The sequence below is a fragment of the Podarcis melisellensis genome (assembly GCF_964234715.1).
Source record: "Podarcis melisellensis genome assembly, chromosome: 2".
Taxonomy (NCBI): domain Eukaryota; kingdom Metazoa; phylum Chordata; class Lepidosauria; order Squamata; family Lacertidae; genus Podarcis; species Podarcis melisellensis.
Window position 1 is genome coordinate 56816359 of NC_138529.1, and position 27610 is coordinate 56843968.

Consider the following 27610-nt stretch of genomic DNA (forward strand, 5'->3'; position numbering starts at 1 on the left):
GACCCCTCCAAAAAAATAACTTTGGGGAAAGGTAGTCGTTTATATGTTCCTAAGGTCTCTGATGCCCTATTCATAGGTGATAGTAAGGAACACAATATCCCTGGGATAATGTTCGGTTTTAGATTTCAAGGAAACTTGAAGTATATTTTGGCACTGGACTTCACATCAGCCCACTGCCAGGCAACAAGCCTCAGCTTTCCTCTTTGGAGCTGGAGAGGAGGGGTGGGGTTTGTTTTTGGCAATGGGCCTATGAGGCTCTCGCAGCACAGCTCCACAACAGCAAGGCTCGCAGTGCCAAAGTAATAAATTCCAGCCTCCTCCTTCAGCTTGGAACTGGGAAGGAGGAGACCAGGGATCTTCCTCATTCTTATGCAGGGCTGAGCACCTCCATAGCATGGCACAACTGAGGGGAGGATCCTCAAACCCTCCCCAGCTCCAGGGTTTGGCAGAAGGTTGGGTCTTGACACACTTGCCAAAGGACGAGGCAACATTGGTGGAATTGTGGACCTCTGGGCGTTATGCTTGGCATGTTATTTTTAGACCCATTCCTTAATTATACTCAACACTGGATTTGTCTTTATTATGCTTGCAGTATACTGAGTCCTTGTTTCCACTGAATTTTCTACAATCCACTAATCTTTTCCTGAGTAGTTTAAGACCTCATCAGTGTATATGTCGTTAGATCTCTCCACCTCCTCTCGTTTGCATCACTTTGCCTTTGCTAATGTTGACTCTTACGGGCCAGCACTCCCCAACTTGGTGCCCTCCACATGTTTTGGATTACAGCTCCATACAGCCAATTTATGCTAGCTGGGGCTGATTGCAGGGCACCAGGTTGGGAAAGTCTGTTTTAAGCTGTTGTGTGGATTTGTCATCCAGCTTAGAGAGCTACTTTTCTACCCTTTTCCGCTTTCTTTGGGATTTCACCATCTTGAATTAATTGAATGTTATCTGCAACTTTCCTAGCTCATTGTACATCTCTTGACTCCATATAATTTATGAATAAAGTAAACAGAACCAGTTGCAAGAGGTAATCTTTGAGATCCTTATGTTTCACTTCTAATAATGGTAATAATTATCAACCCCTAGCTCTTCTCTCTCTTTTTTAATTCACGTACATGATGTTTGGTGGTCACTGCTCTGTGCCCACTGGCGGAAGAAGAGGAGTGCAGGGGGAGCTCACTTCCCCTGGCCCCCCCGCCCATCCTGGGCGCCACGCCCAGGATGTGCACTATGCCCCCAGGATACGTGCCAGCCCCGCCCCGCCTACTCTCTGCCCCCCCCCCCGGTGCCGGAGCATGAAGCTCCGCCACTGTCTGTGCCTTCTTAAGACCTTCTGAGGCAGAATGAGTCAACAAGTTTGATATTATTGGTTTCATTTATGTTTCATTTCCGTTGAAGTGATTTCACAGAACAATAGAAACATATACAAAACAATTGCATATATGAAAGCAGATAAAACGGTTGCATATATAAGAACTATAAAAACAATTAACGCATATTAAAATGACTGCACATACAAAAACAATTTCCAATCAAATACAGATAGATACCAACTGGGACAAATAAGCTTTGTTGAAAGAGGGACCTTTCAGTGTGTTAGCAGCCATTACTCTCACCTATGGAACCTAGAGCAGGAAGTGCCTACCAGCAAATTGTTCTGGGGCCTTGGGAGCAGAGCCTTTATACTCAGTAGAAAAAGGGAAGGGTTTCGGCTGTTGTGACCAGGAAGGCACACTATACAGCTTAAAGCTTACTGAGATCCCAGGTTGAAAGCAGCAATCCAGAATAGTACCTCAGGAGACCCAGAACCATGTTTCATGTTAGCTCTAGAAGGCCTTTGGCCACCACACTTCATATTAATTAGCAGGAGCAAAAACACAGAGAGTCACATAATGAGAAATGTAGTTTCCTTCTCTTCCAGCTCTTGGGGGTATTTCTCATTTTTTTCTCTGAACTGACTCTAAAAAGTAACAAGACTCCCTTCATTTCACCAGGGAGTTAGTCCCTGGCATAACTCTGGCAGCCTCCTTTCTTCTTTCACCTCACGATGAAAAACAAAAGCGGAGGTTACAGTGTAAGGACACAACTCACTGAAATCCTGAGAAAGCCCAGGCCACAGTTACCATCTAGTTTTAATCTATAGTCAAGATTCAGGTTGTTAATTATGCTGGTTAACAGGTTGGCACTTTTTGCCTGAATTTTAATTGAACAGACCAAAGAAAGTACTTCATCACAAAACACATAGTGCAATTCAACATTGCATTATCGCAAACATTCTGTCTGCTCAAGCAGATCACTTTGCCAGATGGAACAGCCCCCCTCACCTCCTCCGACACACTGTTCTGGGGGTTCTCCAGAGCTCTTCAGAGCAACTTTTGGGGTAAGGAGAGGGGCGGAAGCACCATTGCACAACCAGAAGCTTATGTTTAGAGCTTGCTTTAATGGAGTGTGTCACGTGAATGCGTCCTGTGGTATTGTTGTTGTTGTAATTCATTGCTACAAGACATGCTGATGGTTGAAAGGGGGTTAGAAAAATTCATGGAGGATACGTCAGTCAGTGGCTATCGGCCATGATGACTAAATAGAACTAATTTTTCAGGATAATAACTATTTCTTGAAGTTCACCATTACATAGCCTTGTCTAACCTGGTTCCCTCCAGATGTTGGTGGATTGCCATCCCCATCAGCTGCAGTCCACTTTGTCAATGGTCAGGGAGTGATGGGAATTATAGTCCAGATCACCCGGGGTGCAGTAAATTTGAAAAGGGTGGCATCTAGGACATCATCCGTATACGAATTCAGTCCATCCTGTGAATCTCATGCAGTGGGCTATTGCTAGGAAAACTCCAACCACAGCCAAACAGTTAGTTATCACAAAGTTTTATGGTATGATTTGCTTCTATGGTAAAATAAATGCCATTGGTATGTAGGTTAATATATTTAAAAGGTTGCCCTCTCCATTTAGGACTTCACACTCGCACTGCACAGGTGTAAATGTGTTGCTCAAGTCAAAAGTAGTGAATCCAAGCACTTAAAAAACAACAACCCCAAAATAACCGCTGTTAGTAAGAAGAAACTTGCAGCCCAATCAGTTCTAGGAGCCACATACTGCCTGCTGTACATGTGTTCAGCATCAGGTGTAATGCACTGCCTTAACACCACTGTTGAACCAGTGGTGTAAAGCTGGTAATCCAAGACAGCTTTGGGAGTTAGGAGGAAAGTGGAAACCTGCCTGTTGCGCTGGCAAGAGCCACCAGATGCAATGTAATGTTGACGTGCAAAGCTGTTTCATGGGTCAGAAATGGGCAAAGCAGGGGCAAGGACCCATTTGTTCCAGCTTAAAGGTGTTCCGATAAGAGCCAACTGCATTAGTTCAGGCTGTGAATCTGCAGGACCTGGAAGACCTCCTATGAAATACATGTTGATCTGACATGTATTCAGACTGGTGTATGAATAACCAGGATCTGGCCCCTAGTTTTCCTCCTGTCTGAACAACAGCAGAGAAGCTAACCCACACAGTTATGCTACAGAGAGTACGGCTCAGCACTTAACAGAATCCATTACTCTCAATGTACGGTCTTGGTAGTGGCTCTCCTCCCCCCCCCCCAGGCTAATGGGAACAGCTTTATACCTATTACATGGACATTGTGAAATTCTGCACACTTCAGGAGACTTTCTTGGAAATGAAAAAATACTTTCCTTTTTTGTAGCCTCCCATCAGCTTTGTGTCAACATTGGAAGCCTTCTGCTGTGTTTGCAATATAAACGACTACAGCGGGATTCTGGTAGTTTGGAGACAAGGGCTGTTTTTAGTTCTAACCATTTTATGACTAGCGGTTCAATTACTTATGTTCTCAGCTATCAAATGGACACTGTGATATTTATTTTAAGAGTGTGTCAAGAGGCTTGATTCGTGTACATTTGTAAATTAGGCACTGTGAATTATTGCTGTTAGATGAGAGGCTGATGCCTTAATTAAGCTATTAATAGCCAGCCATAATACCCAAACTCTATCCTGTGGTGTAACATATGGAAAAGAAACACTGAGACAAATAAACCGTTTTTGACATGTTTTGCCCTAATCTAGCGATTTCTTATGCATGTAGGACTCCAATATACACACAGAGATTCCTCGCTTGAAGCCGTGTTACACATTATGTTCTTTTCTTTGTGTGAATTTTTTATCCGTTGATATAAATGGATTTATACATACCCAAACTACAGGATGGGCATTGGATTTCTGTGTTTCAAAACCTTCCCCCACATTTTACATCAGAGGACTGAGACAACATGAATGTGACTGATTTTCTAGTTTTACAGCAGTGAAATGTTTTTGTTCTAGATCGGGAACTGCACTTCTATTGCAAAGTATGTGTAAGTCAGCCTTCACTACCAGAAGTCTTTATCTAGAACTCCCGTAGGGCTGATGAACAGTTATGGTCCAAAGCATATGGAGGGCAACAGATTGGTGAAGCCTAGTGTAAGATTCGGGGGGCATTGAAGGTATGAAACTTTTGATTGATGTGCAGGTTACACTTGTCATGTGGAAATTGCCCAAAACAGTGCATGTGTGGTGCCAGCTCTGCATGGTAGCTGTAATATATGATGCGGGTGCAGCCAGCTGTGTCCCTCCAGATGTTGTTAGACTCTTTAACTCCCATCACTCCCAGCCGGAAGAGTCAGGGATGGTGGGGCTTTTAGTCCAGCAACATCTGGAAAGCTACTGCTTCCTAACTCTGGTATAAAGGAATCTTGCAGTGTGAACTAGACTCATTGTGCCTCCATGTTGGATCAGATATTCTTGATGGAAGTCGATGTTGGTGTGGAAATGCTCCCATGTGATCAAGGTGGTCCACTTGGCAATCCATCTATTCTACACATTGCATCTGTTGCATTGGTAACTCACAATGTGAAACAACAACAACAACAACAAATAAGCTTGCTGTGGCATAAGCTTTCACAGTTCAGATGCAATTTTAAGAGGACTTCATGATGTGACAGCGACATAAGAATTGGCTCCAGGAAACATGAGCTAAATGCAACTTGCGTCCGCCTTCCTTCAGATGTTGATGCATTCAGAGCAAACTTTAAGAATGAAGCTGTGCAGGATCTTTAATCAGGCAGGTCAGAGGGGCTATGGGAACAGCTTGTGGGAAGCATGTGATTAACAAAACGAGGAGCTATCAAAGAACTGAGAGGATGGTTCTGGAGAACAACCTATTAATGAGGTGGGCGTAACCTTAAGTTAAAACATAAACAGACTTTCTTTTAAAAATGGTATTGCTAGGCATTACACAAGTCCCAGTTCATTGTCATTTTAAGAAAAATCAAAGGCTGTAATTTACCAGTGAGAGTGACTGACAGCCTGACCCCTGCTAGGCACTGCACAAATGTAACTCATGGGATTTGTTTTTGTCGCCATCCCAGAACTGGCATAAACATGCAATTGCTGAGCTTTAGGCCATGAAAGAGACATACTCAAGTCATGATGAGGTTGCCAGCACCCCTTTCCCCAGGTCACAGGTACTGCTGGAACAGTTCTGTATCGTTTGCACAGGCACAGACTCTGGATTGACACTGTCTTTCCTTTCCCCTGGTAATTTAGAAATCATTGCATGGCTCGGTCTCACTTGTAGTGCTCAGGATCCTAACTTTAGCTACAGCGGCATAAGTCAGTGTTTGCAACTAAAGTAGCCCCTCAGGACTGACTGCCAGAACTATAATGTTCAGTCCACATCTTCTCTTCTGTGATAATGTTTTTTATCTCTACCATAGAACAACATGTAGAAAGTTAAGAGTTAAATGTAGTTACTCTGTACCTCAGGTTTTTAGGTGCTTGTAGCCATTATCAGCATTAGACAGGTGATTGCGAGACTGGGTGAAGATTTATTTCTCACCATTGGAAAGTGTCTCACCTCTAACTTCAGCAGAGCTTCATTTCAAATTCTCTTCTGCGAAGTGATAATTTTCAACAGAAGCCCTCAGGGAGACACACACAAACACACACACACACCAGAAGAGTTGTGCATGCACAGCTCTCTGCAAGCCACCAATGCTTAAAACCTGAACTTTCAGTTATCTTGGTACAATATCATATGTGCAATGTTCAAAGCCTTCCCCAACCGCATGCAGTCTGCACTTGCATCATTATCAGAGCTACTGTATTCCATAGGCTTTCACTGCTCTACTTGAACAAGCTCTTTGGCATTATTCTCACCAGCAAGTGCTTTTAGCTTTTGTTTAACAGATGCTTAACACACCTTATCTCCACTTGTTTTGTCACAGAAGCCCTGTAACATTGCAGTTCGAATGCACAGAACAGGAATAGGGAACCTGTGGCTGTCCAGATGTTGTTTGACTTCAGTAGCCATTGATCAGTAATATTTGGAGGGCCACAGGCTTCCTGTCCTTGGTGTAGTGCATGAGAGGCGTTCAATGATTGCATGGACTGAGCACACACATGTTGGGCTCTATACTTGTATTCCCCTATGTGTAATGCATGGATGGGAGGTCAGCCCAGGAAACGGCACTGTGCATAAACTCTACAAACTTTTTGGGTTAGAGAGACACCCACCCATCGCAGCTGAGGAAGTAACCTATATTCATTCCTGGGATTCTTCTGTTCTCCATCATTTCTTCTTTAGAAATCAAACCTCCAGGATAGTGTCATTTAATTTCACTAAGCACAATCCCCTTTCATTGGGGAAAAAGTGGTGAATGAACATAGAATACAAATGAAACAGAAACCAGTCATTCCCAAATAACCCTAAATAACCCCACAGCAATATCTGTAGCTCTTTGCTTTTGTCCATGTGAATGTAGCCTTGGATAGGTACAGTGAATGATCTTTGCAGTTTAATGCCAGGCTAAAAATAAAACCTTCTTTCCGCTAAGGTTCAAAGCCCAGTGCTTTTTGAGCATCATCAGTTGGATGCATTTCAAACTATCACCTGTTGCAAGCTGACTGTTCTGTAAGCAAGTTATGTAAGTAGGATTAATAAAGCTTTAAAGCCTGGTCATGCTGTGTAGCTGGATCAGTTCAGACGTTCTTAGTGGCAGTGAAAAAGCAACACATTTATTGTCGCTTGATCAATTTGCAAAAGAGCACTAAGCTTTCTATTTAAAGTAGCTGCCTCATGATTTAACACAGACTTAGATTGTACTGATACTAAGATGTCAAGAGAGTGTTTAGGGCTGAAATCAATCATGGTGGCATTTTTAAAACTTCAACAGACCTTTAGAATAGAATTGAGCCTGCAGATTTTAAAGGAGTCGTTTCCTCTTTAATCCAATATACAGTATTTCTGGAGAATCAGTCATGCAAAGGATTATTAGACGGCATTCCAAGTATGGAAGACCTCTCAAAGGACAGTTTTGTTATATGTGCAGGAAGCTGTATATAGAAAAATTGTGAGGATAAACAGTTCCTGGCAAAAAGAGAAAAGGCATAATTCACAAATGTATAAAAAAATAGTTTTGATTAAAACAAAGCCCTAAAATAAGGTCTGTTCAATATGGAACTAGCCATTGGGAGTGGAATTGATCTATATTCTGGTCTACTACCCTAGAAAATGTCTTCACAGAACTGCTGTAGGTGGAAAGACAAAAGTAATTATTTTATCTGAAGTGGTGATAGAAAATTTGGTTACCGCTGGTGACTTCACCTGTTGTTACACTTGCTAGATAAATATACATCCCAGGTTGAGGGGAAAGGCAAATTTCCTAGATACAATAAATTGATGGCATCCATCTGTCTCAAGAGACAGTGCCTTATAAAAGTCATGGATTTAGGTATGGGGAAGGCTACCATCGCTTAGTATGCCTAGCTCAGGCCTGTTGGTTGAAAGCATTATTCAAGCTATAACTATTAAAACATGAACTATTAAAACACTGAGGTCCTGCTCGGAGGGCTTTCTGGCAGTTCCCTCTCTGCGAGAAGTCAGGTTACAGGGAACCAGGTCCTGTGGAACATCTTCCCATCAGATGTCAAGGAAATAAACAACTATCTGACTTTTAGAAGACACCTGAAGTTTGTTGTTGTTGTTTAGTCGTTTAGTCGTGTCCGACTCTTCGTGACCCCATGGATCAGAGAACGCCAGGCACCTCTGTCCTCTACTGCCTCCCGCAGTTTGGTCAAACTCATGCTGGTAGCCTCGAAAACACTATCCAACCATCTCGTCCTCTGTCGCCCCCTTCTCCTTGTGCCCTCCATCTTTCCCAACATCAGGGTCTTCTCCAGGGAGTCTTCTCTTCTCATGAGGTGGCCAAAGTACTGGAGCCTCAGCTTCACAATCTGTCCTTCCAGTGAGCACTCAGGGTTGATTTCCTTCAGTATGGAGAGGTTTGATCTTCTTGCAGTCCATGGGACTCTCAAGAGTCTCCTCCAGCACCATAATTCAAAAGCATCAATTCTTCGGCGATCAGCCGAAGAATTGATGCTTTTATCATTTGATCTTTTATCATGTTTTTAATACTCTGTTGGAAGCCTCCCAGAGTGGCTGGGGAAACACAGCCAGATGGGCGGGGTATAAAGTATTTATTTATTTATTTATTTATTTATTTATTTATTTATTTATTTAGGAGGATAAGCCTTGCTAATGGAAACCAGTGTTATTCGTGTAAAGAGAAGCTTTCGCTTCACCAACCTTTTTAAATATTAATTTTTAAAAAATCAGTATAACATGATAAACATAGCATATGACACAAACTTTAGTGCTTCAAATAACATCAGTTGTGATCCTACTCCCACCCAATTGTTTAGGTAAGAAAGACACCACAGAAAACAAACACTAAACTTTTTAAAAAAAATGCTCAGGAATCTATCCAGATTTCCCTTTCTAATACATTATAACCTTTGACCAATGTTCCATAAATCCTGAAAAATCACATTCCCTGCCTTTCCCCCTAGCCTGCTGAATATAAGTCAGTTTTTCCATTTCAGTGTGACATGCCAGACATTAAATAACCACTCATTCAAATCTGGTGTTGTATTTACTTTTCAGTGTGTAGCATAAACATTTTTAGCAGCTACTAGGGAATCCATCAAAACATTCTTCCTTTTACATTTACTTCCTTCATTAGTTTCCTCAGAATGACTTTTGGTTCTTTTCTATGTCTTCCCCTCTCATCAAATCCCAGGAACTTGCCTCCACTGGGCAATCTCATAAAACATGTCAATCTGCGTCAGTCCTAATGGATTCCCAGTAGCAATATATAATTGCTTGGATTCAAAGGCATATTGTGTGAGCAGAAAGGCACTTCAACTTGCACACCATACCTCACCCCCAACCTGAATATCCCAGTTTCCCCAGTCCCTCTGTAGTTCCAGAAGGTTCCTTGACCCCCAGGAGTGGTTTTTTGGAGGGTGCAAAACATTTTTTTATGTTGACTCTTCTGTTCCAGAAAATCTCAGTGAAACTGTTGAGGGACATTTCCTTCTCATCCCTCCTCCTCCCGCCTTCCATATTCTCTCTTGAAAGTGTAAGAGTGATGTGAACTGAATGATCACGAACATCCCAGATTTCAAATTATTTCCTGAAGGACAAGGAGGATGTTGCTCTTCCTCTGCTTGTTTTTGTCAGCACCAGTGTATATTGGCATTTGTGTCACAATGTGATATTTCCAGGGAGAGATGTGATCTTTGCAAATACCATGGCAAGCTTCAGCTCCTGAGTGTGCCGAGAGCTGTCAGAGCTGGCATCACAGCCCGCTTCTCAGGCCGAGCTCTTCCTGTGATGGTATATCATTATGTGTGACACTGTTGTTGTGTGCGTGGCAAGTGTCATGCGTAATGGTGCCAAGCTGCTGGAAAACAGCAGGAGAATTGACAGCAAATGCCCATTCAATTCCCACCCAGAAACTACATGGGCAGACAAGGCCCCTCTCCTCTCCTCATCCTTATTTCTCAGTGTTCAAGGCCAATCTTCATGAGTGATGGGTGTGACACCTTCCCTTACGAAACATCCCCCACATCCCAGCACCTCTGGGAAAGAGAGAACATTAAAACTTGCATAGAGCACTGTTGATATGCGGTTGCCAATCTGGGCTGCTACCCACATGTGCAGATGTCTACAGTACTAGGTACCACACACTTAGTATGTAGAAGTCTCCAAATATGCTATGCTGCATACAAATGAACTGCTACTGTATAGTGAGAAATAGACAATATATTTATTTATGAATTGCTTTCCCATGAAACATATTGAAGTGATTTAATGACCAAAACGTCTACAACCAAAACATACGTAATCATCAAATAAAAGTCTCACACAAGCTGGAATTGCCTGCCCACTGAGGAGCCTGTCTGCTGCATCTCTCAGTGATTCACGGCTTCAGCCTCGATGTCTCCCACTCAGCTTTTTCTGGGGGTGGGTAACTTTGCTGCATGTCTGCGTTGGGTGTAGTTGGATCATTTAGTTGATCCTGATGCAGAGATGTGCCAGAATTAACAGCCCTTCAGAGGAAGCACAACCAAATCCAGAGCTCTCGCACACTCTCAAATGAACCTTTTTTGGGGGATAAGATTGAAACATGCCTGCAGCTGTAATTCACTCATAAAAAAAGAAACAAAAAAGTGTGCCCAAGGTGTCAGAAGTTTTGGGATCCCTAAGCAAGCCTGGCATGGATTCTTTTGCTGTTTAACGCCATTGCCAAGAGGGAATTAGCTGCTAAACAGAACATAGACATGTCATGGTCCCTGCCCATGGCTTGATGCTTCCTTCTTCCCAGTCCTCGGGGCCAATAGCACTTGGACCTTGTACATGAGGTTGCTGTGCATGGGACAACTAAAATGTATGACAACCTACACTGTTTTTGCCTTTCCATTGTCTCCTGTGTGTTTTGGCAACATTTGTGCCCTTTTCATTAACCATCTGGCAAGGATGCTGTCCAGAGAAAAATCACTTCTGGTTAAATCCCCTTGAAATCAATGAGATGCCAATTCTTAAATTCAACTTGGGGACCAGTCTTTCATTTAAATGGGACTTAAGAACACCCCCAACCAAAAAATGCCCGCCGTGTATTCCAGCCTTGATGTTCCACAAGAAAGGCAGATGCACCCCTCTTTTTTCTCTGTGGCTCTGTTTCTCATACTTAACCATTACGACTCAACAGCTGAGTTTGCTTTCTGTTATTGGTTTTGTTTATAGGAAACCCTTCATCAAAAGACAACGGGGGGGTTTACAGTGCGCAGTAAAACAATAAAATCAAACAACAACACTGCAACCAATAAAACAATAAAATTCAAACAAGAATTTGCAGATCCATAGTAGCACAGCAGCAAATTAATAAATATAGGTAACCCAGCTCTAATGAGTGAGGATGGCACAAAGGCCTGGGTGAATAAAAGATGGTGATGAATTATCAGCGCCGGAGATGCAGGACACGGCACTACTGCAGAGAAGGCCTTCCCACAGTTCACAGAACAGGCAATGTCCACAGCCAGGACGACAATAGGATGGTGGATGGTGCAGCGAGAGCTAGCTGGTTTATGGAGACACTAAATAGCAAGGAAGTTGTCATTTTGTGAAAAAAATACAAAATTCCTGAGCTTCCCCACCTTTAGAAAAAGGGGCAGGAGGCTTAGAAAATAAGTGCTTTACCCTTAACAAGCACAGTTGTCAGTTTCTGTTTTTTTATAGACCAGAAGAAGCAGAATTCTTTGGGCTTATTGTCTCCTTCTGGAAGCCCTCAAAGTAAATGACTTTAATTGCTTGGCTTTGCCTACCTCAGCTGAGGCTGAAACAGCCTGTATTCACTTATCATTTTGTATCATATATAAAAATCCCATGGTTATTTCCCCTCCCTTCTCTTCCTGAAGTGGTGGTTTGTACATGTGATTATTCTGAGTGATATCCTCAGCAAGCTCCAGGGGAAAGAAAGCCTCCAGTGTCATAGGAAACATTATGAGAAGATTGATGCAGGCAGATTTAGCCGTAGGTAGGGTTATTTGTTTGACTTCAGAATCAAAACATGTGGGAGGTTGTTGCCGACAGGCTTATAGTAATGCTGGCAAAGCAACAACAAAAAAAGGGAAATAAAAGAATCACATCTAGTGGGAGGGTGGGAAGAACCACTTTAATTCATTGTGGTGTGAGCATAAGGCATTTGAGTTTCAGACAATCTTATGGGCCCAGCTCTACAAGCTCTACTATTGGTTGCACCCAGTAGCTTTTCCATAGACCAGGAGATAAAAGCAGAAACTAAAGACATGACTCAGTCTGTGCGTTGACTGTGGCAATGTGTGCCATAGCAGGTGGATGGGAAGTAATGAAGCTGGAGGGAAGTAGTCAGGAATTGAGTTAATCATCCCCTGAATTTACTTCAGAAAGAAACTTGTAGCTTTCGGTCCAGTGTAACAGACAAAACAACAGAATTAGAGAAAAGGAAAGGCCGAAAGGCATCTTATCCATCCCTGTGGATATATTCACAGGGTGTCATGGGGAGGCTGGCCGGATGTTAAATGAGCTCTTGCACCTTTAATGTGTGGAAGGAAGAATTTCAGCTGAAGTTCCTAATTCTTCAGAGCTATTAAAGGTGCTTGAGCTCTGTCTTCTTTTACATCTGGTCACCCTATTCTGTTCATATTTGTGGCAAGCCTCTGGTGCACCAGATGAAGAATGTTAGATTAAGACTCTAGTAAACAAAATCCCATTACCATTGGGCCACAAATGCAGCACTAGAACAGAAAAACAATACGCCAACATGGGAGAGTTTTTGGGTTTTGTTTGCTGCTTCCTTTGTTCTGGAGAGGTTCGATTTTTTGCTATTGTAGTAGGTTGTTTTTTTAAAGAAAAGAAAAGAAATAAAGTCTTCTTATTTCCAGTCTTCTTTGTAAATAGTACAGCCCCCCCCCCTGTACTCTTAGGGCAATTGTAAGCATTAGGTTTATGTGGTATGTACTTCAAGATATTTTCAACCAGGCATGGTTGTCACCTATAGAGGTAAGAACCAATTAGAAAATCCAAATTAAGGAGTTACCGTCAGCAGTACAGTCGTACCTTGGAAGTTGAACGGAATCTGTTCCCGAAGTCCGTTGGACTTCCAAATTGCAGCTTCTGATTAGCTGCAGGAAACCGCAGAAGCCTGTTGGATGTTCGGGCTACAAAAGAACATTCGCAAACTGAAACAATCACTTCTGGGTTTGCAGCGTTCGGGAGCCAAAACATCCGGGTTCCAGGGTGTTCGACAACCAAGGTACGACTGTACAGTGGTACCTCAGGTTACATATGCTTCAGGTTACAGATTCCGCTAACCCAGAAATATTACCCTGGGTTAAGAACTTTACTGGGATGCAATCTCAAAAATGATAGAATGATCTCAATACGAATCCAAGGCAGACCTTTTAACATCACAGTAATCCAAGTTTATGCACCAACTACTTGTGCTGAAGAAACTGAAATTGACCAATTCTATGAAGACTTACAAGACCTTATAGAAGTGACACCAAAGAAGGATGTTCTTCTCATTATAGGGGATTGGAATGCTAAAGTAGGGAGTCAAGAGATAAAAGGAACAACTGGCAAGTTTGGCCTTGGAGATCAAAACGAAGCAGGGCAAAGGCTAATAGAGTTCTGTCAAGAGAACAAGCTGGTCATCACAAACATGCTTTTCCAACAACACAAGAGACGACTCTACACATGGACATCACCAGATGGGCAGCATCGAAATCAGATTGATTATATTCTCTGCAGCCAAAGATGGAGAAGCTCTATACAGTCAGCAAAAACAAGACCTGGAGCTGACTGTGGCTCAGATCATCAGCTTCTTATAGCGAAATTCAAGCTTAAACTGAAGAAAGTAGGAAAAACCACTGGGCTGGTAAGATACAATCTAAGTCAAATCCCTTATGAATACACAGTGGAAGTGAGGAACAGGTTTAAGGATTTAGATTTGGTGGACAGAATGCCTGAAGAACTATGGATGGAGGCTCGTAACATTATACAGGAGGCAGCAACGAAAACCATCCCAATGAAAAGGAAATGCAAGAAAGCAAAGTGGCTATCCAATGAGGCCTTACAAATAGCGGGGGAGAGAAGGCAAGCAAAATGCGAGGGAGATGGTGAAAGATACAGGAAATTGAATGCAGATTTCCAAAGAATAGCAAGGAGAGACAAGAAGACCTTCTTAAACGAGCAATGCAAAGAAATAGAGGAAAGCAATAGAATGGGAAGAACCAGAGATCTGTTCAAGAAAATTGGAGATATGAAAGGAACATTTCGTACAAAGATTTCCATAATAAAGGACAAAAGTGGAAAGGACCTAACAGAAGCAGAAGACATCAAGAAGAGGTGGCAAGAATACACAGAGGAATTATACCAGAAAGAAATGGATGTCTCGTATACCCCAGGTAGTGTGGTTGCTGACCTTGAGCCAGACATCCTGGAAAGTGAAGTCAAATGGGCCTTAGAAAGCACTGCAAATAACAAGGCCAGTGGAAGTGATGGTATTCCAGCTGAACTATTTAAAATTTTAAAAGATGATGCTGTTAAGGTGCTACACTCAATATGCCAGCAAGTTTGGAAAACTCAGCAGTGGCCAGAAGATTGGAGAAGATCAGTCTACATCCCAATCCCAAAGAAGGGCAGTGCCAAAGAATGCTCCAACTACCGCACAATTGCACTCATTTCACACGCTAGCAAGGTTATGCTTAAAATTCTACAAGGACGGCTCAAGCAGTATGTGGACCGAGAACTCCCAGAAGTGCAAGCTGGATTTAGAAGAGGCAGAGGAACCAGAGACCAAATTGCAAACATGCGCTGGATTATGGAGAAAGCTAGAGAGTTCCAGAAAGACATCTATTTCTGCTTCATTGACTATGCAAAAGCCTTTGACTGTGTCGACCACGGCAAACTATGGCAAGTTCTTAAAGAAATGGGAGTGCCAGATCACCTCATCTGTCTCCTGAGAAATCTATATGTGGGACAAGAAGCTACAATTAGAACTGGATATGGAACAACTGATTGGTTCAAAATTGGGAAAGGTGTACGACAAGGCTGTATTTTGTCTCCCTGCTTATTTAACTTATATGCAGAATTCATCATGCGAAAGGCTGGGCTGGATGAATCCCTAGCCGGAATTAAGATTGCCGGAAGAAATATCAACAACCTCAGATATGCAGATGACACAACCTTGATGGCAGAAAGTGAGGAGGAATTAAATAACCTTTTAATGAGGGTGAAAGAGGAGAGCGCAAAATATGGTCTGAAGCTCAACATCAAAAAAACGAAGATCATGGCCACTGGTCCCATCACCTCCTGGCAAATAGAAGGGGAAGAAATGGAGGTAGTGAGTGATTTTACTTTCTTGGGCTCAGTGATCACTGCAGATGGTGACAGCAGCCACGAAATTAAAAGACGCCTGCTTCTTGGGAGAAGGGCAATGACAGGCCTAGACAGCATCTTGAGAAGTAGAGACATCACCTTGCCAACAAAGGTTCGTATAGTTAAAGCTATGGTTTTCCCAGTAGTGATGTATGGAAGTGAGAGCTGGACCATAAAGAAGGCTGATCGCCGAAGAATTGATGCTTTTGAATTATGGTGCTGGAGGAGATTCTTGAGAGTCCCATGGACTGCAAGAAGATCAAACCTCTCCATACTGAAGGAAATCAACCCTGAGTGCTCACTGGAAGGACAGATTGTGAAGCTGAGGCTCCAGTACTTTGGCCACCTCATGAGAAGAGAAGACTCCCTGGAGAAGACCCTGATGTTGGGAAAGATGGAGGGCACAAGGAGAAGGGGACGGCAGAGGACGAGATGGTTGGATAGTGTTTTCAAGGTTACCAGCATGAGTTTGACCAAACTGCGGGAGGCAGTGGAGGACAGAGGTGCCTGGCGTTCTCTGGTCCATGGGGTCACGAAGAGTCGGACACGACTAAACGACTAAACAACAACAAGAACTTTGCTTCAGGATGAGAACAGAAATTGTGCAGCAGCGGCAGCAGGAGACCCGTTAGCTAAAGTGGTGTTTCAGGTTAAGAACAGTTTCAGGTTAGGAACAGACCTCCAGAACAAATTAAGTTCTTAACCCGAGGTACCACTGTACTAGCTTTATGATTAGGTGGCCTATCTAAAATGACATCATATTCAATTATTTAGTTTTATTATTTTATTGTTAATACAGGGGATTTCCTCTTGGACCAACTGTTTCCTGCCGTCTCTGGTCTCAGGCTCATCCTTAGAGATAATCTTGCAATTGTTTCCTGATAAACGCTGGAGTTACCTTTTGGTACAGCAGCTAAATCACTTAGGGTTGCATGCTAGAACCCAAGGCTCGGTTTGGGAAGGGGTTCTTCCTCAGTAATATTACCTGTGACTTAATAGTTGAGTAGCAGTTCCATGGTCCCTTGAAAATTATACCTCTTGTGGTGCCAACACTAAAGGTGTCCCCAAAACTATTTGCCATGTGAATCACTTCAACAGTGAGTTTTATCAGCAAGGTCAAGGGGAAGTACTCAGAGCCTTGTAACAGTGCTGAATGGTTATATCTTTCTTGTCACTCAGAAACACCTTTTTCTTGACACTGCTGATTATTAAAACCCATTACGTAGTCTTTGGTACATATAGTTTATTCTCTTCGTGTTATGTCTTTTAAAAAGCACTTCCTGATTGTCAGAAAGGTCAATAGTTCCCAAACAAACCATTATTTTTGTGTCATTGGTTTTGACAGCACCTCAAAGGTCTTTCAAAGTGTTGGAAGTCAGTGCCACTTTTGAGGTGATTCTAAATTGGCTTTAATAATAAGCAAGTGCCCCAGATATTTTTCCCAGTCTGGCACTTCATCCCTTTAGAGTTTGAGAAATTTTGGGAAGTGATTCCTTTTAACTTCTTGGTCATTTGTTTGTTTTTGGTGTGCATCTGCAAGTTTTGGAGTCTCATTGAACTCTTCAGCCAGAAATTACTAAAAACTAGCCATCTTTACTCTCCACATCTTAACCAGCTTAACTATCGCACCTTCTCTGAAGAAATCCTAGTGGCTATAGCTCTGTGAATATGCCAATAATCTTTCTAATTGAATTTTTAACAACTTCACAAAACTATGCTTCACAGGTTCCTTGGGAAAAGCCATAATGGTTAAACCAGTTTCCATTTGTGGTATAAATATTGCTAAATTATTCTGCTCCAAAATGGTAAATTTTATATCAAGATGAGTTGACATTTAGGCATAAATTAAGCTTAGGCTTCTTAAATTTCAGTATTTAAATGCCCATTCTTGTAAAAAGGAACTGCTTCCTCCCTGTACCTCTCTTTTATGTCCATGCTTTTTTGCTTCCCTAGGATCGTTCCTGTTCTAGAACATTCATCACCACAAACCTCACCAAGCAACCTGTCCAGCTCTGACAGTTTAGATGTCACCAGGACATACTCCCAAAGAGCAAGTCGCTATGACCTGGATGAAATCGATGCTTGCTGGCTGGAACTCTTCAACATGGAGCTTAAGGAAATGGGTAAGTGTTGTTGTTGTTGTCGTTTTTAATTCTCTCTTGGGTTGCACACTCACCAGTCTTAAACCAAAGGCAAATTTTCACAACCAGTAGGCTTATGTGCATATTGTTGAAAAAAGAAGGGAAAAACTGTCCCAGTCTATGAAGGATGATGATCTTTGAGAAGTTGAAAGGCAATAGGCAAAAGTCAATCTAGATGGAGGATAAGGCTGCAGTTGGTTACTGGACATTGTCTATTCTCTGCCTCCACATCAGAGGCAGTATGCTTCCAAATACCAGTTGCAGGAAACCATGGTATGCTGGGAATGCTCTTCTGCTCATGTTCTGTTTGTAGGTTTCCCACAGGCATCTGGTAGCCATTTTGAAAACAGGATGCTGCACTAGATGGGCCTTTGACCTGATCAGCAGGCTTTTCTTATGTTCTTACTGATATATTTTTAATAGCACCCATTACTTTGGGATTATTGTGACTCTTTCATATCCTACAAATGTTATAACCAAAAATGGGAGGAGGAGAAGTTATAATGACTAAGATGTATTCTTACTTTAGCAGTACATTATTTGCTTGGACAATTATTTTGCACTAGTGGACATATCTGCCAATCACTTTGTCCCTTCCAGATTTGGGTAGAGTGAGTTTGGGGACAACCCCATGGACCAGGACTCTGTATGTTACCAAGGCAAGATAGCTCCACGTTACTGATTTCCTCTAGCCTCCTGCTGTTCTGGTGAAGGGTCATATTTGTGAGCATACCTCACCATAGCCTATCTGAGCCTTCAATATACTCAGTTCTGTGAAGTGGGATGGTGCTGTGGCCTCCAGTTTTTGCAAGGTCGACACAGCCGTTTACCAAACGTATTACAGGAAATAAGCTGGGAATTTACCACATATCTCCTTCACTGAGGGTTTCCCCCCCTTCTCAGGACTAAGCTATATTTATTCAGTATACATGCACAGCCCCCACAATCACACTCTTATGAAAGATTGGGTTGAGGTAGATGTCACAGCGTGTGTGTAAAGGTGTGACAAACTCCATAACACATTTATGTCATTTCTCTAGGGCTGTGTCCTACATTTTTATCCTACACTAAAGTTGCAAGCCTGCGCAAACTTATTTCTGAGTATGCCACATTAAAGACAGTAGAAATAGGACTGTAAAGCAGTCCAGGAAGTTTTGACTTAGAAGTGTCCAAAGTCTTGCTTTAATTAGTACCTTGTTTCCTTCCATTTCTGGTTCCAGAAATTCTCATATTGCAGTGGGAATTCCCTGCTTAAAAGTGGGTGTGGGGACAGATCTGTAGCCATATGGATTGTAGACTTGTTGGCACATTGGTCCGAAAATGCAAGGTTTCCAAGAAGTCAAGTGACACCTTATTGGGGCCATCCTGAGAAAATAAGGCAGCTTTAGAGTTGTACCAAATTAGGACCCTAATAGGGGGTCCTAATTTTAGCTTATGGAAGGCAGTGTATTGGCTGTTGCCTGTTCCTCATCTTGTATATTCCATTTTAAAAACAAACTAGTTCTTGTCCTCAAAGGAAAAGCAAAAAGGAAAAGCAACAATGAAGAATTGCACAGAAGCTTACTGCTACATAGAGGGTAAGGAAAATACCTATTAGAACCTCTAGTTCACCTGCCTGATGACCTGGAATTGCTCTACCTAGTATAATTTCTAATGCCTTTTCCATGCTAGTTTATATCCCCCACCCCTGAGATGGGATTTTTACACATGCCTCCCAGAAATAAACAAATATTCTACTTTTCCGGAGTACTTTCAATATAAAGTAGACATCTTTACCCAGAAACAGAAAAGCCTCAATATAAACAAAATGTACAATTAATTCATCAAGCACAAAACAGAAAAAGTCCATTTTCTTTATCAGAAGCTCATGCTGGCTATCAGCTCCCCTACTTGGTGAAAATTTGCAATGTAAAGAGCTGCCAACCGATAACGTGATGAACATTTAACTGTGTCTGATGGTTTTATTGGTTGCTGCTGCTGCCATGTGCGATAATAAAGAAAGTTGGTCTAGAGTAATTTGGATCAAACACTGAACTACATTCACATATAGGACATTATAGGCAGCATAAGACTGTTTTCCTTTTAAGCAGAAGCTGGGCCATTTATGTTTTTATTAAGATTTCACGCCATATATTGTGATCTCCGTTTAATCCAAAGCTATTGTATGGTTGTGACTAGTGAGACTTCAAAGGCATGAAAAGTCCCTTCGCTGTTACATAGCCATCTCTCCTTCCCCCCCAGAGCCCCCCTTCTTTTCTTATCCTCCTGATTCACTAGCTGAGCTCAGTCTCTTTCTGCCACAAATATATTCTCAGAGAATTTGCAAAAAGACAATGGGTTTGATCTAGTGAAGTCATCCCATTACTGCAAGGACTTCCACCTGTAGCTCAAAGGTTCTTCCAATGAATCTCAAAGTTAATCTCAGCTGTTCTAACGATTTCCTTTGACACAAACATCTCTGCATCACTGCACATAGGACTGAGATTAGATTTTCAGTGTCCATATTCTTGTGCTCTTGCTCCCTCCTCTGTGGTTGGCATCCTTGGGCCACAGTGGCAACAGCTATGGGCACTATTGCTTCACAAGAACACCATTTCATAACTTATTCCCCACAAGAGACAGAGAAACAGTGGGAAACCAATGACCACCACACCCATCTTAGTATATGTGAAGAGGACCTCCAGCTCCTATTGCAAGCAAAGTCTTAGCCCAGCTCAGAGCCATAGTAAGATAATTTATTCCTTTTTTTGCCTTTAGAGGCAAGCAGGACAACTTTTCCAGCTCTTTTCTTCTGTACCTCTTGGCGGCTAGTTGAGAAGCTGATGACCCCTTGCCTGCCTCAAGCATTATACCATGGAAATATCTGTTCGTGCTGCAGACACTAAGAAGGAGATATGATCATTCCAACCTTTTGTTGTGGTGGGGGTACTTTTTCTTTAGCAGTTGCCCAATGGCCCCAAATACTGCAAATCCAGATTTTCCAAGTAGCCCTACTTCCAAAAATTTAACACAGCCCTAACTAGAAGAGTTACCTGGCCTGCTTATTGAAATGCTAAGACTCTTCAAGGTATATTCCATGCTGGTGGTCCTAGGCTGCTGTCCTATTCTCGGACTAAGTCCGATTGAATTCCTTAGGGCTTATTTTTTGAACGTACGTAGGATCATTTTGTTTTGTTAATTTGTGAATTAGTTACAGGATGTAACTGGAAGTAGGCGATGTCTTTAGTCACCTGAGAAGAAGTGGGTATGAAACAGTTCCAGAGGGATGGTCACAAGATCACATGTTCTAAATGAGTTGTTCTTTAATACCTCCGAACTTAGAGCAATGAAGGATGTAACTGCACTATAATGTCCTCTATAATCTACTGGGGAAGGTAGAAAATAATAGAAAAAGAACCAGCAGGGAGACTCCCAAGAGAACGTGTGGCTTTAAGCCAGAGAGCCCAGAGTCTGAAAACACAAATAGCAGCTTGCCCTAGAATCTAGAGTCTCCAAAGGAAGCTCTTTAAAAATGGACAACTGACTAAAGGAACTTTTAAGAGCTAAATACACATAAATAAACCACAGCAATGCTGATGAAGGGAAAACCAGAAAGCCCTGTATGGTTTGTTTGATGGCAATAAAATAAGTGGGCCACAGATTCAGCAAAAGATTTATAGTAGGTGTCTTGGCAGTTTCTAATACAGGAAATCAGCAAGCAGGCAAGGTAGATGCTTCTTGTTTTAAAAGCCAGCTTGTGTAAAAATATTCATTGGACTGTAAGATGGCATGATACTGTATATTAAAGATTGCCTTCATATATCCTTTCATATTCAGTCATGATGCTATAATTCATAGGATGCAGATGTGTGTGTTTGTAGGTGTTTGTGTAGGTGTAGACTGTAGGCAACAAAACGATATCAAATTACTAGTGAAAGACTCAGAGACCACAATATGTTATTTTCAAATCCATTGTGTAATGCACTTCAGATTGTTCGTCTAAAGTATCCTGGGGATCTTGGAATTCAGAATCAAAGGCTTCCCTACTGAATTGTCTGACCAAAGACTTGGAAAGCATGCTGTGACATCAGAGCAACTAAGCCAATTGCAATCGGAGAGTTAAAATATTGGGGAACTTCTTTAGGCATTTAATGGCATAGAGATCATTGCATCTTTAGGGTAAGGAACCTGGCCACTTGCAAGAGTAACAAGCCTACTGTGGCATGAGAGCAAGTCAGCCATTAGCATCAATAGTAGCAGAGCAATCAGAGGGGGATGCAGTACTGTCAAAAAAGAAGTTTAACAGCATTCATTGTCTGTCATCCAGGCAGGATCGCACATATTAATATTGAACTATCAAGTCATATGAGTGACTGATTTTCAATACATATGTCTAAGCAATACAGAATTCATAAGAATCAGTGCTAAATTCTGTTACCTGTATAAATTATACAAATTGGACAACTTCACATACTTTATTTTGCAATTTAACAAATTTGCATAATTCAGACACGGGGAAGGCAAGGAGCCACTGGAAGTCTTTGACATCACCTGTCTGACTTCTTGATATCTCAGCACAATTTAAAGCATATATTTCACACTATTTATGCCATTTCAAGCATATTTTCAAATCCATAAGAAGCAGAACTTACTCTTTTTAAAGCTGAAAGCTGATATTCTCAGGGAGTTCTCTGCTTTTTCCTGCAATACGACTATTGTTTATGCCAGAGGTTTTCAACCTTTTAAAGTCTACGGCTCAAAACTACATTCTTTCTGCAGCACATCTTCCCTTGTTGAGTGTACCCTCAGCCTAGAAACTGTCCAGCACTGGCATTTTCATTCCTCCATCACTCTTGAGTATGGTAGACAAAAGTGTGTCAACTAGCCCTGGTGGAACGCTGAATGCACCAGGTCCCATGGTACATGGTACAAAGGTCTTACTAAGACTGATACAGTGGTGCCCCGCAAGACGAAAGGGTTTTTCGGTTTTTTGCATCGCTTCGCAAGACGAATTTCCCTATGGGCTTGCTTCGCAAGATGAAAACATCTTGCGAGTTTGTTCACCTTTTTCCTAAAGCCGCTTGAAGAGGCGCAGTTGCGACAGACTGTGCTTCGCAAGACGAAAAACATCGCAAGACGAAAAGACTCGCGGAACGAATTAATTTCGTCTTGCGAGGCACCACTGTAAATTTAAGGGTACCTGGTGACTCCCCCAGGTGTTTGTTACTTGATCTGAAGAGCACATTCAAACTCCAGTCTCGCAGCTCAGTCTTTGGAGACACTTAGTTTAGGACAGTGATCACTCGTGATTTTTGGTATACCTCACATAATATTTTTATGACATTTTTCAATTTTAGCTTTGAGGTGCTTTCTCCCAAAAAGTTATATGCTGCAACGTATTTGCAGCTCCACTGTGCTGTTTACGTTTCTCTCTTTTATTGTATTATCCTTTCTACCATTTTTCTTGCTCTGTTTGTCCTTCTTTGAGTCTTGTAGCTGCTTTCTCTACTTGCATAACAGAATGCAATAAAGGCATATTTGAGGGGCAGGAGGGGAGAAAATTGTAGCTGCTCAGGTACCAATGGCCAAGCTAGGAGTCCTTCCTGTTCCCCCAAGGTTCTCTTGTGCCCTTCAAGTGGGGAGGCCGGTCCCTACCGATTTGAGAAATCCTGATCTAATGCACAGTCTCCAGTAAGGCTTAATTAAGGTCTATTTATTCCTCAAGGAGGAAGGGAAAGCAGTTATTAAATTGAGCTTGGGTGCGTGGGAGCAAAGCTCTTCTCATGAGCAGTTGATTTCCTGATCAGTCTTGTTTGTACTGCCAGTAACAGCTGATTAGAGGCACTGTCAATAATGTCTCTGTGTTCGGCTTTCTCCTGATGAGTGGGGGCTGAGAGATGAAGATACACTTGTAGATGGAACTGTAGGAGATGTTTCACATATAATTTCCTGAAATACAGTTTAGTATATTGGTCTTTTACAAAACAGCTAGCACTTGATTTTGAAATAAATAATTCTCTTGTACACTTTGTAGACCCAGAAATGTGTATACTTTACAACTGGTTTCGACTTTAATCATCAGTATTCTATATTTTACTCAGTTTTTGGACCAGAGCACATATGCCTTCTACCAGATCAGACTGTTCATCCATCAAACCCAGTATTGTTCACTTTGCGTGGCAGTGACTCTCCAGGGAGTCAGGCAGAGGCATCTTTAACATCACTTGCAATGTGGTTTCCTAATTGGAGATCCCAGAGATTTAACTTGGGGACAAAGCATGTTCTCCAACACTGAATAGGGTAGTAGTCTGGCTAGTGCTTTCTGTGTTCCACAGTGTGTGTCTTATGAATGAGTAAGGTGGATAAGTAGAACGCAAACCCTACTCCAGTGGTTTTCAGACTTGGTAAGGTGGATAAGTAGAACGCAAACCCTACTCCAGTGGTTTTCAGACTTGGTAAGGTGGATAAGTAGAACGCAAACCCTACTCCAGTGGTTTTCAGACTTGGTAAGGTGGATAAGTAGAATGCAAACCCTACTCCAGTGGTTTTCAGACTTGGTAAGGTGGATAAGTAGAATCCAGTGGTTTTCAGACTTTCTTGTCTGGACCAAACTTCCTTGTCTGAATAAAAATTTGTTCACGCCACACCATTTTATTTTTTTTACTGATAAGAAATACATTGGGAAACAAAAAGAAACGACCTCTGGCAGTGCTTGATTTATAACAAGCGAAATCAGTTACGTTATAAGATGATTATGGGGCATCCAGAAAGTATAAAACAAGTCTTCTCCATCACTCTTGAACCGGATCACTCTTGAACTGGATCACAACTAGGTTTGTCCTCAGTATTGATTGATGCTCCCGTTCTCATTTTGAAAAGATACCTATCCACATTCTTCAATATAAATATATATAGAGAGATACAGTACAGATACAGATATTATACTGTACTGAAATGTTTAAATGTTTCTTTGATTGTCCTTGAAACTTCTTGCCACACCAATATGGCACGCCACACCCTTTGAGAACCACTGCTCTGCTCTGTTGCCCTTTTCATGTTCCGATCTTTATTGAATTAAAGATTGGTTAAAGATTCTTTAAACTCCCCCCTCCCCCCTCCCCTGAGCTGTGTTACAATCTATTTTATTTTGTCTTTGCAATGCCTTGTAGGTATCTTCAATTTATAGAACTGATCTTCTTTTGCGCTTCAGTGAATGAAGTCTGAATCAAAATCATTGATATATTGGTATTGTGTCTGAAGTAATGCTTAATACTGTTCCGTCTTTCATCTCCTTGGCACTGTGTATTTTATTTCTTGAACTGTGGGTGGGATGTGGGAAGCCATGTCCTTTTAAGCATGGATTCTACTTCCTTTAATTGTCAGGCCCACTTCCTTCTATCTGCTTTCCAACCAGTTCCTGTGGTATAGATCATCCTTGTTCATGTCTGACTACATATTGCTATTCATATATTACAAACAGGAGGCGGATGCCATTAAGAGTCAGTTCATCCATTTGTGTTCCACATGTATAGTTACCAAGCTCTTTGATTTTGTAGGGGAAGTGAACTCATCTTAGGATAAAGTTTGCAGGAAATACCCTATAATCAGTTTAGAAGGCAGCTTTCATTTTCTTGGAACTCTTTTTGCTAACCCATGTGCTGCACAAGAAGCCTTCAAGTGAGGGCTGAATTTTTTTGTTCTCATCTCTTTTTGTATGAATAAGAAAACCAGTAAACCCACTGCCACTTAACACTGTGTTATCGGTTTTGAATGGAGGATGCAATCAATCATAGGAATTAGATGTGAACTAGCAATTATAGAAGCCTTGGAAACAGATCTGGAGCTTGGTCTCACTTAGTTTTTCACCACTGTCAATCTGAAGCAGCTCCATTGGACATTCCAGAGCTGATTTTGTTGGTCTTTCATTAAATAAGTTATTACTTTTTACAGAACATGTGCAACATTGCTATTAAAATTGATTTTTTTCAAATGTATGCAGCCGTGGGATGTATTATTAAGTTCATAATATGAAGTATTTAAAAGCCCTCAAGTGATCAATACAAATAAGTGCTTTATAACTAGAGAGACCCGAGGTCTCATTGACTACAATATTTGCCTTCATGGGGGCACAGAAGCATAATGCGAGGAAAATGTTCTGCTGTATTAGAATTTAAAATCCATGCAGATCTCTCTGGGACAGCACTTGAGGAGCTAGTAATGATTCAGTTACTGCTGGAAAATCCATTAGGATTACCACTTCTGATGTAGTGGATGTTCTTAAAAAGAATGATAGAAAAAATGACAAAGCCAGATTTGTTGATGTTCCGATCATTTTACTTTGCCTGTGGTTGCGATCCTATTACAGACTTAATCCTACTAAAAAGCATCATTGAACTCAGTGGGATAGAATTGTGTTGTAACGTAAGGAAAAGGGCCTTTTCAGTTGTGGCATTCCTTCCCTAGAGAAACCCAGCTAGTGCAATCACTACTGTTCTTTGAGAAAACAGTGAAAACAGGTTTAGATAATTCTCCACGTTCATTTAATCCTACTCCAGGGCCCCCGGTACAGGAGCAATGCTTCTTTGGGAGTATTGGGGAGGTATGTAAGTTGCTGCTTTCCCTGCCCCTATCTCCTGGTAAGCCCCCCCTCATACACACACAGGTATAGGGCTATATAGGGGCAGCACTGGGGGCACTTTGCCCAGAACCTCCTCAAAACCTGGAGCCAGTTACGCATTCGGACTTGAGGGGATATTAGGAACCAAATAGCCTCATAATCAGAGTTGTATCAGAACAGTTCTGTGATAGGAGAGCTTTAATGCAGAGGCTGTGTGTGTGCGCGCGCGCGCGTGCGTGCTGATTATAAATTGACTTCTAAAAACATTTTGCCATCATCTTAAATTTAAGAAATAATTGATGTTGGTGGGTGGCATAAAGGGTGCTAATTGGTTCCTGTAAATCTTTTAAGTGCATTAGCGGGATGTGCTCATAATGAAATATCTAGGAGCTTCATAGCGCACGCTTGGCTCATATGCTAGCTGTATTTTGTTTCATTTATGGAGAAGGGTTTCTGTGCCACTCATCACTGTATCACCTGAGCATCTTAATGCACCACTTTAAAAAGAAGCAAGCAAGCATTGTGTTGTTCCTTTTATTCCTCTTACAAAGGAAGCAAAATCAGAGATAAATATTTAGAAAGGAAGGAAGCATGGAAGGGTCCCATCAATTTCTAAATAATTCCTTTGACATTCATGGGAAATATCCAGAGCTGGTGATTTGTCAACAAGTTCACCTCCTGATCTTAACAGAAAGCAAGTTTTAGCGATTTCAGAGGAAAGCACTTGCATGTGCTTAAACAGAGATCCCCACCAATACCGAAGTTCGGTCATCACTATTTTTGATTTAGGACTTGTGAGTTCAGAAAGCACCGGAAAATGTGATTTTAATGAACTTATATGCTAAGAAGGTTTTGAAAAATATACCCTTTCCAGCTCAGAATTTCCTGACCCCACCATACTGTAGCCAGATTGCATGATTTATCTTTTGACAGAACTGTGCCTCTAATTTCCGTTGGAATATTTGAAATGGTTTGGTATCATTGTCATTGAACAATCAGAGCACACCAGGACAAAAATCGTATGTGCCCAAAATACAAAGGAAGGGTTTGGGGGATTAAGGGAGAGAACCAGTCCTATTTATTTATCGTGCTTTGAAATCCCAGTTCATGTTCTGATAGTTTTAATAGTTTTTATTCTTGCAGCATCCCTGTGGGGTAGGTAAAGAGCATTTTCAAACTAAAGCAGACAGATTTTAAGTGCCTTTCTTAAAGCTATATACAGAAAGAATATTATTGTTGTTGTTATTGCTATTATTTATTAAATTTATATACCACCCTTCATTTACAGCATAAGAATACCAAATGAGAACACAAAATATGTAACAACGACAACTAAAGAAAACCAATAATCCCCCTCCCACAAACACGTATAAAAGGTCATAAATTAAAAGTAAGATAAACATTTAGTGCATAGGAAATACTGCCTCTGTTCTGAAATCTGCCTTATGCTGCGTTTAAAAAAAAGGATGGCCACATGCTTACTGCTGAAATTTGCCAAAAGAGTAAAATAAAAAAGAAGACAAAAGACTTAGGGCTTAGGCGGTAGAGTT

The 27610-nt window shown here is 41.6% G+C and overlaps 1 protein-coding gene across 1 annotated transcript in view; it reads left to right on the forward strand.

Annotated features, from left to right (window-relative positions):
• JADE2 (jade family PHD finger 2) overlaps positions 1 to 27610 on the forward strand; it is a 139765-nt gene that overhangs the window by 65409 nt on the left and 46746 nt on the right. The window contains exon 5 of the mRNA XM_081893298.1: positions 17277 to 17446. Within this exon, the coding sequence (XP_081749424.1) occupies positions 17277 to 17446 (170 nt within the window). The remainder of the gene's footprint in view (positions 1 to 17276; positions 17447 to 27610) is intronic.